This window comes from Equus quagga, chromosome 19 (assembly GCF_021613505.1).
Source record: "Equus quagga isolate Etosha38 chromosome 19, UCLA_HA_Equagga_1.0, whole genome shotgun sequence".
NCBI classification, from domain to species: Eukaryota; Metazoa; Chordata; class Mammalia; order Perissodactyla; family Equidae; genus Equus; species Equus quagga.
This window is the reverse complement of record NC_060285.1, coordinates 7,540,172-7,558,138: the sequence shown is the minus strand read 5'-3', so window position 1 is coordinate 7,558,138 and position 17,967 is coordinate 7,540,172. Positions and strand designations below refer to the sequence as shown.

Genomic DNA, 17,967 nt, shown 5'->3' with positions numbered 1-17,967 from the left:
CCAGTGTAGACTATGGACCCCTGTGATGATGTGAGAACGTGGGCTCACGAATTCTAACAAATGTCCCACGCTGGCAGGGAAAGCTGTGCGAGGATAAGGAGTAAATTGGAACTTTCTCCACCTTCTGCTCAACAGAAGCTATGAACCTAAAACTATGAACCTAAAACTGCTCTAAAAAATAAAGTTTATTTAAAAAACACATAGCAGTCTAACGTGGTGGGAGCCGATGTGCCGTGAGCAGTTGAGGCTTCTGCAGGAGCAGAAAGCTGGAGCCGGGAGGAACGTGTGGAAAACAGCTATCCCAATTAAAGGTCAGTTCAGAAATCAGTTTGAGGAAAGACCTAGAACAATGACAAGTGCCTGGCTCAAGTATCAGCAGCAAGTCAAAAGGGGACAGAAGGATAAAAGGCAAAATGACAAAGAATCATTTGCTGTCAGGAAAATATTTTCCTCAAGATACATATTTTTCAAGTTTTGTGGTTTAGCCCTTGACACCTGAAATCTATCAATTTCATCTGAAGTGTGTTAATACCAAGCCAAGACCAGACGGGAAGCCAAGCAGCTCGGAAAGCAGTCATTTCTATGCAGGCCTCATGGCCCACACAGCACACCCACCCACACCTCCATCCTTGCAGCAAAATGAGAAATGGACCTCCCTGCTCGATGTAGCCATTAAAACAAAATTAATCTGCCATTTCTGAAGCCCCAAATTGATGAGCACACAAGAACTCATTTATAATTGCTTATTTCTACTTCACAACGTTCCTTCCAGTATTTCTGTTCTCTAAAAAAGTCCATTAACATTGCATTATTTTTTTATAACCTTTAAAATTAATGCTGATTGGAAATACGTCCTCATATCAACTTAAGTAAATGTGACCATCCTGACCAACACCGTGGAGCCCCCGCCAGGCGGAGTGGCAGACAAGAGCCTTTGGCTTTGGTCCCCTTCCAGGCTCCCCTGCAAGGGCCGCTGGGCTGCGTGAGGCCAGGGATGGGGGACCAGTCAGATGGCGGCCTCTTCCGCAACAGCACCAAAGCCACCTTTGGGGGCTGGAATGGGAGGAGGAAGAGACGCATTTGCTTCATATTAAACAAAAAGGGAAACAAGGTTAAAATGAAGTTTATTTTTTTTGATTTTTTTTTTTTTTTAAATAAAACTGTTCTGTGAAACAGCTATTTTATCCCCACGGCAGAGTGACCCCTGAAAGATGCACTAACCCCTTCTTAAGGCCTTAACAAGATATTTTTTTGTACTTTTTTCTTCTTTTTTTAAAACTCAGATATTTAAAAATTATACAATTTACAAAACAAAACAATACAACATAAAGAATCATGTAGCATGGGGCTGCTCAACTGACAGGCCCCCTTTTCCTTTATAAAAATGAAAGCAAAAGAAAAAAGGGTTTACTGGGTGTCTCTGGTCAGCTTACCCCACACTGATCACACCCAACACAGCCCCTCCTCCACATCAGTTCCTAGCCTTAGATTTCCTGCACAGCTGCCTGGAATGTGCCCAGATGGGGGCCATCCCTTGACCCTGCCTGCCTTGTGCACTTAGGTGGGGCATTCGGGGTTCTCACTGGCCACAGTGACCCAGGACACAGCTGTGACCTTGGGGCATCTGCCAATTTCACCCCCCCCAAAAAAGATAAAAAATTTAAAAATAATAAATAAATAGTGTTTCTGGAAATGAAAACATTTATTTTTATGTTTAAACATCATTCTCCCACTCTTGAAAACATGGACTGTTCCCACTTCCCCCGCCCCAAGCCTTCCCACTTTGAGACAAATTAATGACAGAAGGATGGTTTTCGTGTGGTTGGTCTGCTCTTTCAATTCTGGGTCTAGTATTCTCCGAATTGGTATGAGACAAGCTAAAGATCAAAGCCACACCTCCATCCTTTATGAGATGAGAGTTTTTTCAGTTCAATTTCACATTTAAATTTCACTGTTATTGGAACAATTTGGAGTTCTTTAACTAGATAATTTTAAAATAGAATCAAAAGGGATAGCGCACCTTTCATTTAAACAAAGTCTTTCCAGACTAAAAATAGATTTATATATATATATTTTTATCCCTCCCTTTTAATTCCCCCCACCCTTTCCCATCATCCCACCCCTCCCCCCTCCCCCCACATTGTCACTATGGAGATTGTGTCCATGGAAACAGCCATTCCAACTTCTTGGGTCTTTCTTTCCTGTGGTGTCACCAGTTTGAGTGTGATGTAAGAACTTAGGAGGAAGTGCTGGCATGGGCAGGCACGTCGGGGTAGGGCTGGGTGGGGTGGGGTGTGGCTGCACAGTAGGACGATTTCCATTCCATCATGAGTGTCCACCACCGTCTCATCTCCACAGTCTCACCTGGAAGACAGAACAGACATTGGGTGCTAGGAACCTCCACACGGTCCTGCAGCCAACAGCCCCTGCTCCATGGTGGCACTGAGAGGGGGCTTTCTGCAGGATCTAGCAGCCGAAGACCCCCCTGTAAGTGTGCTGCTGACACAGGAGACATGCAAGACCAGAGGTGGAGCCACTGTGTGGCTCTGGGCCTGGAACATGGTTAGAAGCAGCAGTGACCTGGGCAGCTGCGCCGGGACGGCACTTTGAGTACCCCTCACAGTGTGTCCACCTCCCCAGCAGGAACTGAGATCAGGAGAGAATTCCCTTACCCCCAGGTGGGAGTTGCCCTGGAGTGGGGCAGCTCTCAAGGTGACCCTGCTCGGGATCCCACTGCCTGGAGCCTGCGGTGGGCCTCAGCACTTCGGTGGCAGGGCGTGGTCCTCACAGAGGTGGCTGAGCTCCCAGCCAATCTGTGGAAGAACCAGCCCAGGACCACTTCACAGCTGCTTCTGGTTGAGTCAGTTCTTTACACTTAAAGGACACTCTGCCGGTGAGCTCTGATGGGGGACGGCAGGGCTCGAGCTCATCCTGTGAGGCTCCCCAGTGTCCCCTGCAGCTGGCATCTCCTCTTCCAGCCCAGGCTCAGGACGATCTTGATGGCCCATGCAGGGAAAGTGGGGTTGTACCAAGGGCCTCCTCAGAAGGCTTCATGGGTCATTACGTGTAAAAAAGGCTCAGAGAGATATGACAGTTTCCAAGGAATTGGAGCTGTGGGCAGGGGGGCTCACCGTGCTCCCTCCTCAAACCCTCTTTGGGGTCCTCCTTCAACAACTAAACCTCAGGAAAACCCAGGTGGCACTCTCCCTTTTTTGGTTCCGTAAAACTTATTAATACACAAGATAGTTAAGAAGCCTGGTCCGTGTGCACGAGCTACAAACGCTCCGTTCAGGAGCACACACACGTATACCTGCCCTTGCCAAAAAGAGGTTCCTAACTGTTTGGCAGAAAACATGAATAAACAGGAAGACACTTCGCACAAATAGCAGGACAATGGCACCAGGCTCAGGTAAAAGCAAACTCTGGGACTCCAGCTGCCAAGCCCTGGGGACATGGGCCAGTGGCTGAGCCATCTGCCATTTTCAGGATGTCCATGGCAACAGTGTGGCTTCCCTAGTCCTGAAGGTGGTTCTGGGCCCCAGGGGTCACCCCAGCCTTTGAGGTGCATGCTTCCTCCTCCCGCAGCACGGGGCACCCTCCACTGCTGCAGTCCGGTTTTCCTGAGGCTAAGGCTGCCAGGAAAGGGGAGAGAAGCCACCTTCTCCGGTGCGACCCCAGGAACCAAAGGCCTTTTGTAAACACGACAAGGGCAAGGCTAATGGAGCATCCCAATCAATGACCAGAGGGGCAAAATCCTGCCAGGGACGTGGACACCGGTGTGAACAGAGGACTGATGCTCACGTGCACTCTGCAAGGCTCTGCTCGTGGAGTGGGGGACGAGGCAGTTTGTGTCATCCGTCCCTACTTCACCCCGTGCTTGGCAAGGCCTGCACCCGTACCTTGCTCGTTACTCAGAATAGCAGGCCTTCACCTAGAATGAAGCACGTCTCGGCACCCGGGGTCTGCCTGGCCTGTGGGCTCTGCCACCTGCTGACCACAGACCCCTCCCTCAGTGCCACAGGGGTGCCTGGTGGTCCAGGGAGGCCTGTCAGCACCTCTCACCTTGGGTTCTACCTTCCAGCCTTCCCAACAGGACCCTTCCCCAGGGTCTGATATTAGACTAGCCTCAATACACAATACCCTGAATGCAATGGGACCTAACTTCTCAGTTACTTCTAAAAACTTGTTCCTTCAGTAGGTAGAATAGGAAGAAAATTCTTTAGTACCTACTTTGTGCCAGACACTAGGCTAGGAGCTCAGAGATGTTATTTCAGAATAACCCCGAGAGGCCTGACCCCCATATCTTGGAGATTAGGTTATTGAAGCTGGGGAAATGACACACGTGTCCCAAAACTGCGTGCTAGTTGGAGGTGGGACCAGGGCTCACATCCAGCAAAACTCTTCTGCCCAGGCCCCAGGGACCTTGGCTTTGAGCCTCCTTTGCTGCGCGGTCCTGTCCAACTGCAGGGGACACGGCAGTGCCTCGGGCAGAGAGCCAGGGAGCAGACGCTATGCCAGCCGCACCAGTGCCAGCTGAGTGAACCAGCAGCCACTCTGTGCTGAGGATTTTCAGTCTTCTCTTTAAAAAGTATATAGATGCTCAGCTGCTGATGAACAGGGCTTCATCTTGGGCCAAAGCCTTCCAACAGTCCCTCCTTCTCTGTCATGCTCCCACCCTCCTCCCCACTCCCCTTCAGCATCACCTCTGTGCCCTGAACCTGGGCCAGGCCAAGGCTGTGCTTTGTATCCTTCCACAGCACACACCAAGCCTGACTTCTCCAGCCGCAGCAGGAATCCACCACCCCAGCCCCACCCAACCTGGCCAGGGGACGGTCCTCATCTCCAAAATACACCTGTGCTTCCTCCTGGGAGAGGCGGTGGGAGCGGATCTCGTTCTGAATCTGTCCCGATCTAGGGCACAGTCAGGGTCAGAGAAGACTTTCCTCTCTGGGGCGCACGCACCCCCTTCACACAGACTCCCTCAGCACCACTGGGTGTCTGCTCTGGGCTACGGCACAATGGGGCAAAGACAGACACAGTTCCCGTCCTCACAGAGTGGACAGTCTAGGGGAGAGGCAGAAAACAAGTAAACCAATGATTCGAAATTGTGCTGATGCTGGGGAAGGCTGCAGAGTGGGGCGGGGGGCAGGATAGACAGTGACTCAGAAGGAAAGGTCCCCCAAGGAAATGACATTGAAGCTGAGACCCAGAGATGAGATGGAGCCTGTCACATGAAGATGGAGAGACAGAGTGCTCTGGGCCCCGGGCGCCGCCAGCGTGAGAGCCCAGAGGGAGGAAGCCCCAGCTCCGAGGAGCTGAAGGAGGCGGGGAGCCTGGAGAGCCTCGCCAGAGACTTCCACAGGCCTTCGGAGGCATGGTGAGGAGTCCGGCCTTGACTCTAAATGAGATGAGAACCTCTGAAGTAGAGGAGAGAGGACTGGAGGGAGCTTTGCTGAGGACCGTGCTTGGCTACTGAGAAGCAGGGGTCCGAGCAGAGCAGCAGTGCGCGGAGGCACCGAGGAGGCGGCTGTGGCAGCCGCACTGGCCTGTGCTGAGGAGGGGGTGCAGGGAAGGGGACAGAGTCTAGTTCTGCTCCAGAGGTGTAAGCCCAGGCCTTCCCCTGCACCAGCCTGCAGGACACGACACCTGTTCATACACAGGCGGGCTGTGTGATGGCTCCCACGTGACATTCCATCCACAGAAGCTACTCGGGGAGGCCCAGCTCCAGGGCAAGGAGGCTGCTGTGTACAGGGGGCATCCTCCTGCCCCCCAGGACACAGCAGCAGCCAGAGGGAGGTTACTGCTCCCGCTCACTGGGTCAGGGGGCCTGGCGGGGGAGCGGGGCCTCCTGGTTTACTACAGGACAAGAACGGAAGACAGGGTTCTGCTGTCAGAGCCCTGCCCACCAGCCATACGGAGCCAGTGAGATGACAGCAACACAAGGAGAGAGCAGGCAACAACCACAGGCCTGCCACACTGCTTCCTTGTCAAGGACCTCTCCTCTCTGGCATTGCTGGCCTGGTGAGGGACAAATGCCAGGTAAGTCACATGCTGCGGGGAGGGCGGCAGGGGTCAGAACTCGTTACCTCCTAGCCCCCAGCCTGGGATTTGCTGCTGGACAGGGCAGTTGCAGGGTCCAGGCTGCAGCCTTGACCCCTCCACTCCCGCTGTGCACGGCAGACCAGCAAGCTGTGAGAGGCGCAGCCCAACACTGGCCGCCTCGCCCCATGCCAGGCTGTACTGGGTGTGTTAGCGACATCTCTTAAAGGCATCCTCACAAGGTTGGCTGTTGTTATTCCTTTTTACAGAAGAAGAAATTGAAGAACAGAGACATTAAGTGGCCTGACCCTGGTCACACAGCACTTTCCACACCACTCTGTGTGAGATAGTGGGGCACGAGGAAGCAGGACTCACGTGTACATTCGGTCCCTTCTCCGCCTTGTGGGGATACCCAGTGACGGTGGCTCTCTGTCCCCAGCATGGACCTGAGATGAATTTCATGCCCCTTTAGGGTAGGGGCTGTGCCTGTCCCTGATCACTGGGGCTCTGCACAATGTGCAGAGGGCTGGCAGGGCCCCTGTGCCTCAAGGATGGCGACCGCCCTCCACAAGACTGCTGAACTGAGAAACCAGGTCGAGGGTCAGCCTCACGCGGACAGCATGTGAAGAAAAACGTTTCAGGTGGCTAAGACTGGATGGAGTGTGTCCATCCTTACCTGCCGAGAGGTGAATGGTCCGACCTTAACAGACTTGAAACTACCCTGTATGACTTACTCACTCGGGGCTTCGGTTCCATTTGTATAAACAGGAGCAGTAAGCCAACGTTCTGAGGAACGACTAACGAAGCTTATCGCTCCACTCAAGAGCTGAGCTCTGTCAGCTGCAGGCCCAGGAATGGGTAGAGAGGAGAGGATATGATGAACGCAACTGAAGCTTCCGAGAGGAGATGTGCCCACCAGGCTCAGGGCCCAGACTTCCTGTTTCTCAGTCACAAGCTGGAACTCCAGGACAAAACCAAAAGACACTGAACAACAAACACTTCTTTCCTTAACCAGGTCTCTCAGGACACTTCGAGGAGTTTCACTGTGGTCCCTACAGAGCAAGGCCAACCGCCTGGGCCAGGCAGAGGAATCAACAGCAAGGTGGCAGAGCTGGCCCAGGCACAGGGACACAATCAAGCCCAAGGACATGCAGAAGGGCCATCAGAAACGTTCTTGAAAAGCCACTCAAAAGGCTGTCTCTCTCTGACGGCTGCTCAGCAGGAAAGGGGTGCAGGAGTCAGGGGACCCCAGTGGGTTCCAGAAATCCAAAGACCACTGTTGCTGAAGTCCACAGGGCTGCATTTGCTCACGTGACTCCTGTGGCCCAGCGCCTGTCCTGCTCTGCTCCTTCCACTCCCAACCTCACTCCCTGGAAGGGCCAGAGGGAAAAGCAGGACTGTGAAGTCCTCACTTGACAGCCCCCTCAGGAAAACATGTAAGCCCCCAGAGGCCCCCCAGACTTGTCCACATGGTGGAGCAGATGGTCATCCTCTGAAGTCAGTACCAGGATCCACCTAAGAAACAAATGACTTCTCATAGAAGAAACACTGCCACATTCTGAGATGAATTCTATGTTTTCCTCAAATTACTGTTAGGTATTCCAGAGAAAGGTGGAAACCCCCTGGTTGTAAGAAGGGGGAAGGGAACATTCCAGAGACTCAACTGGGATATGGTGCTGCCTGAAAGGGCCACGTCTAGCACACCTGTGTGGGGGTGGCAGACACCTGGAGTACACACGGAAGCCCTTCATTTAAGGAGAAATAATCCCTTCACGAGCATTTCTGAGACAACTGGTCCCCCACCCACGCTGGAGGAGCAAGTGCCCCGAGTCACGTGTTGGTTTTCTTTTTCTCCTCTTTACCATCCATTGTCCTCATCCCTCAGTGGCTCAGGGTGGGCAGGGAGAGTGGAGAGGCCAGCAGGGAGCAGTGGAGACCTAAGTCCTATAATCCTGCTTTCATAGACACATGCCGCCAGCCCTGATCACGAGGCCACAGACACACTCACAAAAGCACAACTCAATCTCTGGAGATTTTTAAGAGTAAAATTAAATCGGATGCTAAAGTCTACTAAATCTTTGAGGGGATTTTCCTTCCCTTTGTACTTCTGAGAAAAGGAATCCTTCACAGTACTGGGGGAAAAAAAGATTTCAAATAACAAAACTTGGGGAACTTTTTGTTTTTCAAAGGAAAACTCACCATAAGCTTTACAGATATGGAGTAAATTAAAAAGAAGAGACCTCTGGCCAGAAGCCTTTCTGAGATGGGGAAAGAGGGAGGGCTGCTGGCAGAAGTGCCCCTGCCCCAGAGGGTCCGTTGGGAAGCCAGCTGCATTCTGCCTTCAATAACACCACGCACACGGCATGACTGCGGAACAGTCACCTTGCACCCCAGTGGGCAACGGGATAGTTTTAAGGCCCCACACTACCTTTCTACAGATATTCTGGAAGCTAAGCAACAAACAGAAAAACATTTTATCCACCTGGTGTTGGTAGTCCACACGATTAAATGCTGGTGGTGCAGCTGGCCTGGGGTGAGCGGGAGGGCAGAGGCCATGCCGCCCCTCGGAGCCTGGCAGGGTGGCGGCCCCGACTCACCTGTGCTTGCTGTCCTTTCCATTCCCACGAGCACACTGCCCCCTCACCCCCGCTCCGACTGTTCTGTGCTGAGGCTGCCTTTCGCTGTCTTGTTCTGCAAGGGGGGGAGAGGGCATGGGAGGGGAGGCTGACGCCGGCAAAGCCAAGGAGGCAAGACAGGAGGGAGAGAAGGAGTGAGGGTCAGGGAGGGCAGAGGTGAGGAGAGGAATGGCACATGGAAAAGGAAAGAAAAAGCAGAGTCAGTACTGAATGACAAACAGGAGATATTCAGACAGGATTTCTGAGGCAAAACGTGACCATTAAAAAGGGAAGTTTTAAAAATAAAAACATGTAAATTAAGTAAAAAATAAAGAGAATACTATAAGATCTTAAGATCCATCTCTGGAAATAATTTTTAAAGAAAAGCACAAGTAAGCATTTCAGAAGCGTTTTGAAGGCAGACCTGTCAGAACGACATCCTTCTAGTACTTTCTGGCCCTAACTGGAGGTTGAAGACTGTGAGCGGCCAGTGACCACCAGGTGTCAGTGTGACCTCAGCCAGAGGAGAGAGCAGCCACTGCAGGCAATTCCAGGTGGCGACTGTCTCTACCATCCCGATCCTTCCTGGGACTCCGTCTCCAGATCCTCCCCTCCACGCACAGGGGCATCTCAGAGACAGACCAGCCATCCCCGCATCTCCCACCCTTTCCTAAGAGAGGCGACCAAGAGACCACCTCTAGAATCTACTGGGAAGTGAGGCGGCGGGAGCCCATCTTCTGTACACCACTGGTCGTTTCTGCTAAAGTAAAACCCAGAAGAGACTGTGAGTTTCCCTCAACCTTGGCGTCAACTCTGTTTCTTTCAGTAGGAAAATGCCTTTGCTTATGTATCAAGGCCTGCAACCAGTCTTACCGCACGCCAATCTGTGAACTGAGGTTCCAGTAAACTAATGTGGAAATCAGTAGTTTTATCGAGCTTGATCTTTTAATTTCTCGTAGTGAACAAACACCTTCTCTCCGACACATTTCTCCCAGCGCCCCTATACCACATGGAGTGCCCGCCCCCATGCCGGGTCCTCCTCCAACACCGCGGTGCGTCTGCACCCTCCCAGGACCAGGCAGCAGCCTGAGGCCATGGCGAGGGCACAGACCTCAAATGTCTGGTCTTCAGGTCTCTCAGGAGCCCCAGGGACCCTCGCCCAGCCCTGCTAGGAGCACAGGCTCTGTGCGCTCTGACTCACCTTGTGCTTGGGGCACCTCACCGAGAAGTTCTCCTCATGCAGCAAACAATCTGCAAGACAGAAGGGGACAGTGAGGTGAGGCCAGCGTGTGGCACAGCCCGAGGTGAGCAGGGCCGCACTGGCCAGGACAGGGTCAGACATGGAAATGAGAGGCACCCATACTACGATTTCTAATACGAAAACATCAGAGACACCCTCAAATAAACTATGTTACCTCAACATGACAGACTATGAGTCACTTAAAAAATTAACATTCTGAAATAGTTAACGGTCTGGGGAAACACCCATGCAGCAAAATTGCCTGAAAAATCCAGATACACAAATGTACAAGTACAATCCTAATTTTATCAAAATGTTTTATATGAATTAAAAAACAAGGCTAGTGGCCAAGTGGTTAAGTTTGGTACACTCCACTTTGGCAGCCCAGGTTCAGTTCCTGGGTGCAGACCTATACCACGCGTTGGCAGCTGTGCTGTGGGGGTGACCCACATACAAGAGGAAGACTGGCACAGACGCTAGCTCAGGGCAAATCTTCCTCAAGCAAAAATAAATACATAAAAATAAATAAAAATTAAAAAACGACAAAGGAAATCTACCAAAATATAACAATGGTTCTCTTTGGGTAGTAAGATTACAGGTGATTTTAATTTTCTTTATTTTTTTCTGTATTTTCATGATGATACCATATTATTTATTTCAATAATCAAAAACAATCTCCAATAATGTTATCTTTAAAATCCTTGATTCTAGGCTAGGCTCATTCCACATGCCCAAGCTAAAGCTTCCTCATGAACACACTTTAAATCTGGAGGCACCTCTTCTCCTCTGTCAAGAGCCACGTGTCTGAGACAGAAAGGAGGTCAGGCCCAAGAGCTCCACTGTCACCTTTGCCCCACAAGCCATGGAGACACAGGAGAAGCTCCTGACACGAGCTACATAATCCACGCTAAATGCTTCAGAGGAAAGTGAAATCCCACAAGGGGGCTTTCAATCCTTGGAGGAAAATGATTCATCCCAACTTTTCACATGGTGACAGCGTCCTTGATGACAGAAGGGAGGTGAATCTGCCTCTATGCACGATGGCGGTGCACGGAGCCGGGTGAAGAAATGTAATTAATGAGTTCACTCTGCACACCGCAGCTCTTGGAGACCGACAGCCAGGTCACTGGTGCAAGATGCGGTGGCAGAATGTTAATAAATATTGATCACACATTCTCAGAGCGCTCCCAGGCAGCACGGCGAGAGGCAGCCGCGGCACTCAGCCTCGTTCAATTTACAATTTAGCTCAGGCTTAAACTGAGGCCCCAAGTAGCAGCCTGTGTGCCCACAGGTCCCATGTGAAATAGCAATAAGCAAGGGAACACACAAACCAAACTTTGGAGGTCCTCTGCATCCTCAACAAATCAAAAGAGGCCCTTGCACGATGTGCCCGAGCCTGTGCGTCACTGCCCCCCTCTGGAGCCCCTGAATATCTGAGCGTGCGGCAGCCCTCTCTGCGCCAGGGAAGCCTCAGGGCACAGGGATTCAGAAAGTCCTGCTAACCTCGGCGGCCCCCCCCCCCCCCCCCGCAAGCAAATAGCATGGCAGTAAATGAAATGTGTTAATTTAAAACCCACGAGTACATGGCGTGACCAAGGCTCCTGCTGCTCCAATCTGCCAGAGAGCTTATGAACAGCAGGAGACAGACGACTGGAGCTCCCGGGAAGCTCCTTCTCCTTACCTGGGCTTTGGCAGCACTGCCTGCCAGCAGAGTCTCTGATGTGGGCCAAAGAGAAATAGGACAGCCCACATGGGGCTCAGCCAGCCCAGGCCAAGGGGTTTACATAAATGAGGAGGGGGACCACGTTAGTTAGAAACAGTGCTATCAGAAAGGCAGAGGTAGCTCAGTCCCCTCACAGCCACAGAACAGTGACCAGCAGTGATGTACCATCAGTAAAACTTGTCTAGGGGCCGGCCCGGTGGCGCAGCGGTTAACTGTGCACGTTACGCTTCTCGGCGGCCCGGGGTTTACTGGTTCAGATCCCGGATGTGGACATGGCACCACTTGGCAAAAGCCACGCTGTGGTAGGCATCCCCCATATAAAGTAGAGGAAGATGGGCATGGATGTTAGCTCAGGGCCAGTCTTCCTCAGCAAAAAGAGAATGATTGGCAGTAGTTAGCTCAGGGCTAATCTTCCTCAAAAAAAAAAAAAAAAAAAAAAGTCTAAAGTTAGGAAACATGTTCCCTCTAAGTTAAAAAGCAGAAAAGAAATAAAACAATGTGAGGACACTCTAAGGCAACTTGGAACTAATGCCAAGTACTTCTGGAAACGGAAATCTCCTAACAAATCTGCCAGAGACAGTGTCCACCTTTGGCAAGACCTCCTATGCAGGAACACTGCAGACAAATGCTCTCATCTGTTCTTGTAATATCCACGGGCCATCAGGAACTGCAATTCACGTTCCAGGCAGGGGCGAGAACCCCAGCTAAAGAGCTTAGACACCCGGAAGGGCACGGGGAGCCTCTTCTGGCTGCCTCGAACCAGTCCCGGCTGGGAAGAGCGGAGAGCGGTAAGAAGTACAGTAGAACCTCTCTAGGGTCTCCGGCCAGGTGCAGTGGCTGGCCCCACACAGCCAGCTAGCCAGTCTCTCAAATGGTTTTCTTTCAGGCCCTGGCAATATCCTACACTGTCCAGAGGGCCCGCTCAGCACTTCCACATGTGAAGTCAAAGTAAATGGCCTGCTGGATCATCACATAAGGTGGAAAAGACTCGCAAGGTTGTCTAGTCAATAAGATGGCTTCCAGACACAAATATCCAAACCAGAAGAGGATTCCACTTTCATTTCTCTCTTTAAGCTTAAAGGCAGAGCGGGCTTTGCTGAGTTCTTCATAACAAGCTTGGAGCTTCAGATACCCGTAACACCTTCATATATACCCCAACTTGAGAGGATGGTGAGCTCAAGGAGGCAGAAAAGGAGAAGGTAGGTGTAATGTCCTGTAGATCTACCAGGCCCCAGACACTGTCTTCAGGTCACCTACAATCTCCCTGAGAGCCACAGCTAGGACTTAGAGTGCAAAATCCAGGCTGGGACACAGGGACCCACCAGCCTCAGCCCGCCTCGCTGAGGGGCAGCCTCAGGATCCTGGGGCCAAAGGAGGGGAGTAATGGGACAGGAGTGAGGCCCTGGAAGTGGTTTCTGTGATGCCGAGGGCTGCCTCTCCAGGCAGAGGCCAGACCAACAGTTGTTTCATAATGACCCTTGCAGGGCTCCAAACCCACTACTGCAAGATCAACGTCTGCAAAGAGAGAGAGCAGCTTTAAAACGCTGCTGCAGGAGTGGCTGTGGAAAGTGAAATTCCCAGCTGTGTTTCTTCATGAGGGTAAAAGAAAAATCCCCTCTAGGCAAGATCCTTTATGCACAGTGGAATTATTAACGAGCCACCACAGCTCTTTTTTCCTTCGGTCTTAATTGTTGTGGCTTGTTGCATTAAATACATTAAATCTTTTTTTTTTTAAACCAGCGCTCATGTTCTTATTACTGCATTTCCCACCTGGAGCAAATCCTGTGTGCCTGTGACATACCAAGCAGCACAAAACAGCCAACCATGATGTCACAAATGTAGGGGCAGCATCAGGTAGGGCAAAAGCCTGCAGGAGCCACAAATACTCATAAAACAAAGATTCTGCTGCCATGGAGATGTGTCCCGTAATAAAAGTTTTCCCTTAGACATCAACAGCTCTCTAAAGGTTTGGGCAGTTGACAGCAAGGCAGAGATGGAAATGTTAAAATTGTTCCTTACTCTATACAGAGACGAGGGACCCTTAAACACAGAGATTTATTTTTATTATAATTAGAAAGAAAGTCAGTCAATGAACACCTTTCCTGGCTACAGAGATTCATCACATACAGAACAGAATCCCTGAGAAGCCCAAGTGGGATAAATACATGCATCCATCCCCACACGGAGGTGCAGGCCTCTGGGTCAGTGCGACTTGGGTCATCGAGAAGACGGACAAATGCCCAAGATACAGTCATCTTGTGAAGCTGCTGCTTTGGTCCCAGCTCTCCACAAGGATGAGCAGAGTATGCGGCAGCTAAGCCAAGGGCCAAGGCCCCACCCTGGCCCCCCTGAACCAGGAAGCCTCCCTCTCACTGCGTACTCAGCCACCAACTTCTGCCCAACAGAGAGGTTACCAACTTCCCTGGGCAGGCCACGCAAGACAGGCTCAAACAGAGAGAGTGACGACACCGTTCCCTTACTAACCCTCAGTGGATGAAGCAGCCCCTGCTTCCCTGCTGGCGGGGCGGGGTGGCGGACCCAGCAAGCCCCCATCAGAGAGGAGGAAAAGCCCTGTGCCCTCCCCAAGGAACCCCAAACCTACTGCCCGAGCCTGACCCGCTGCTGGCCACACACGGCTACGTAAATCTAAGTTTAAATAAAATAAAGGAAGAAATTCAGTCCTTCATCCCTACTAGCCACATTTCAGGTGCTCAATGGTCAAACAGGGCTTGCGGCTACTGTACTGCAGGGTGCAGACCTAGAATATCCCCATTTTTGCAGGAAGCTCTATCGAGCGGCACTGCTCAATCCCTTGAGAAACTGTCGGAGGAGGCGGCTGTTAGCCTGCTCCCTGATCCGGCTGGTGCCCCAGCGCACAGACAGGGAGTGTGCCAGGGTTCCCTGCCTGCTGCTTGCCTGATGCTCCGAGCAGAGCCTCAGTGCAGGAGGCCACTCCTCACCCAGCCGCTGATGGCGAGAGGCAGTTCTCACAGTATTCCCCACACAAAACCTACAGACAACGGCCCAAACTTAATATTTAAAAATCTTCACTTAAAAGCCACAAGACAAACTAGGAAAAGAAAACAACACATTCTGATGTAACTAGGGCAATATCATGAATACGAGAAAAGGCAACGGTTGGCTCTCGAGAGACTTAACGAGCGCCCCACAGAACACGCTAGACCACAAGGCAGGGTGAAGCACTGCTCAGGCCCAACGCGGAAACATCAGGGGAAGAAAGAAAACATAGGGACAGACTGCAACCCCAACTCCCGGAACTGACACTTCAATGCTCTCTTTTCACTCCCCACCATCCCTCTGGTCAAACAGGACCCTGGCCACCAGCTGCCCTTCAGTGCGTGCAGACACACACTTTCATGGGAATCTAACTTTGGCATAAGCATTCTCTCTTGGTACCTTTCTTGTTCTTTTTAGCTGCTCCTCCTACGTAAACTGGGAAAGAAAAGAAGAGGGAGGCGGGGACAGAGGGACAAAGAGAAGGATGTAAAAGGCAGGGGGACAAACGCCAGGAGTGCTGAACAACCGCCCTGGAAGGAAGGGTGGTCAAGATGAGCTCAGATTCTGTCCACGCCGGTCAGATCCCGCTCCCCGTGCTTTATGCCGCTGTCCCAGCCATGCCTCCTCCTCACCAAATCCAAATCAACTCCTGCCTCCCAGAGTCGGAGTGGCTGCCTCCGCGGAAGGTCACATTTCCCCCTCAGAACCCAGGAGGCTCCCAGAGACAACAAGCACCATGCCCACTGCTGCACTCTCATCTGTCTTTCCATTTTTCTCTCCCTCCCTCCTGACTGCAAGCATTACGAGGGCAGCTAGGTGAAGGTCTTAGGAACAGCTAGGGCTCCAAGAATCACTGGTGAAAACAGCCACTGGAGTCAAGAGTCTAGAGGGAGAGGACTGTGGTTTGCCCAGGCTGCTGAAGCTCTGGTCAGGACTCGAGTCTTCTGCATTACTCATTCGGTGACACTTCTTGGACAAAAGGTTTCCCTTCTTTCAACAGTTATCAAACTACAAAACATTGCTCTGATCATCTCAACAGACGTAGAAAAAACGTTTGACAAAATGCAACACCTCTTCAGGATAAAAACACTCAACAAACTGGGAAGAGAAGGAAACTTCCCGAGCTGCATCAAGAACATCTATGAAAACCCCACAGCTATCATCACATTTAATGGGTTGGAAATAACACACGGATGCCAGCTCTTGCCACTTCTACCCAACATTATACTAGAAGTTCTAGGGCCGGCCCAGTGGCGCAGCGGTTAAGTTCGCATGTTCCACTTCTCGGTGGCCCAGGGTTCGCCGGTTCGGATCCCAGGTGCAGACATGGCACCGCTTGGCAAAAGCCCTGCTGTGTTAGGCATCCCACACATAAGTAGAGGAAGATGGCACGGATGTTAGCTCAGGGACAGTTTTCCTCAGGAAAAAGAGGAAGATTGGCAGCAGTTAGCTCAGGGCTAATCTTCCTCAAAAAAAAGAAAGTTCTAGCCCAGGTAATTAGCAAGAAAAAGAAATAAAAGGCATCTGATTGGAAAGGAAGAAGTAAAACTATGTGCACATGACATATCTTGTACATAGAAATCCACTAAAAATTATTAGAACTAATCAACGAGTTGAGCAAAGTTACAGCATACAAGATCAATATACCCAAGTCAATTGTATTTCTAGGCACTCACAATGAAGAATCTGAAGATTAAATAAAGAAAACAATTCTATTTACAACTGCATCAAAAATAATAAAATACTTAGGAATAAATTTAACAAAAGAAGTGCAAAACTTAGACTCTGAAAATGCTAAAACACTGCTGAAAGAAATCAAAGACTGAACTAAATGGAAAGACATGCCACGATCACGGGTTGGAAGACACACTGTTGTTAGGAGGGCCGTACTCCCTAACTTCACCTACAGATTCAGTGCAATCCGCACCAAAGTGTCAATGGCTGTTTCTCGCAGAAATGGACAAGCTGATGCTAAAATTCATATGGAACGGCAAAGGACCTACAACAGCCAAAACAATCTTGGAAAAAAGGAACAAAATTGGGGGAGTCGTATTTTCCAATTTTAAAATCTACTACAAAGCCGCGGTAGTCAGGGCAGTGTGGTACCAGAGAGAGTCCAGAAATAAGCCTACACATTTATGGTCAATTGGTTTTTGATAAAGGTGCCAAGATCACTGAATGAGGAAAGAAAAATCTTTTCTACAAACGGTGCTGGGACAACTGGAATCCATATGCAAAAGAATGAACTGGACTTCTACTTCACACCACATATAAAAATTAACTCAAAATGGGTCAAAGACCTGTGGAAGGGCTAAAACTATAAAACTCTTAGAGAAAATACAGGCACAAATCTTTGTGATTTTGGATTAGGCAACGGTTTCTTAGACATGCGAAAATGCAACAAGCAAAAAAAAAAGCACAAGCAATAAAAGAAAAAATAAAGCGGACTTCATCAAAGGTGCTCAACATCATTAGCCATCAGGGAAATGCAAATCAAACCACAATGAGATACCACTTCATCCCACTGGGATGGCTGCAATCAAAAAGATAGACAATAACCCGTGTGGGTGAGGATGTGGAGAAATTAGAATCCTCATACTCTGCTGGACGGATGTAAATGGTTTGGCCACTGTGGAAAACAGTCGGACAGTTCCTCAAAAGGTTAAACACAGAGTTATCATTTGACCCAGCAATTCCACACCTAGGTTTACATCCAAGAGAACTGAAAACATTATGTCTGCACAAACACTTGCATGTCAAAGTTCACAGCAGCATTATTCATAATAATCAAAACGTGGAAACAACCTAAATGTGCATCAACTGATGAATGATAAATAAAATATGGTATGTCCTTACAATATTGTTACAAATATTGTTTGTCAACAAAAATGAAGAACTTTAGATAAATGCTGCAACATTGATAAACCTAAAAAACATCATGCTAAGTGAAAGAATCCAGTCACAAAGACCACCCACTGTACGATTCAGCTTACATGAAACGTCCCAATAGGTGGGTCCATAGAGACAGAAAGTAGATGAGTGGCTGCCAGGGGCTAGGGTCGGGGGGGGAGTGACCACCACCAAGTAGGGGTTTATGAGGCAATGAAAATGTTCTAAAATTTATTGTGATGACGGTTGTACAGTGCTGTGAATATACCAAAAACCATTGAATTGTACACTTAAATAGGTGAATCGTGTGTGAAATATATGAATAAAACTGTTAGTTACAAATATTACCCCATTTCACTCCTTTTTATTATCCCCTCTGCGTTCCTTTAGAATTTACAAACAGAACAGGGTGAGAAGAGACAAAAAGAACTAGAAAGATGGGG

General features: G+C 50.0%; 1 protein-coding gene across 4 annotated transcripts in view; it reads right to left on the bottom strand.

Annotated features, from left to right (window-relative positions):
• Positions 1–1,107: 1,107 nt before the first annotated feature.
• Positions 1,108–17,967, bottom strand: part of TCF20 (transcription factor 20) — a 103,570-nt gene continuing 86,710 nt past the window's right edge. For 2 of the 4 annotated variants that reach the window (XM_046646085.1, XM_046646088.1), the window contains exons 4-6: positions 9,856–9,905; positions 8,637–8,763; positions 1,108–2,364 (exon numbers count right to left, since the gene is read on the bottom strand). In XM_046646085.1, the coding sequence (XP_046502041.1) occupies positions 8,680–8,763; positions 9,856–9,905 (134 nt within the window). In that variant the 3' untranslated portion in view covers positions 1,108–2,364; positions 8,637–8,679. The remainder of the gene's footprint in view (positions 2,365–8,636; positions 8,764–9,855; positions 9,906–17,967) is intronic. The other 2 variants (XM_046646086.1, XM_046646087.1) reach the window with 2 other exon arrangements.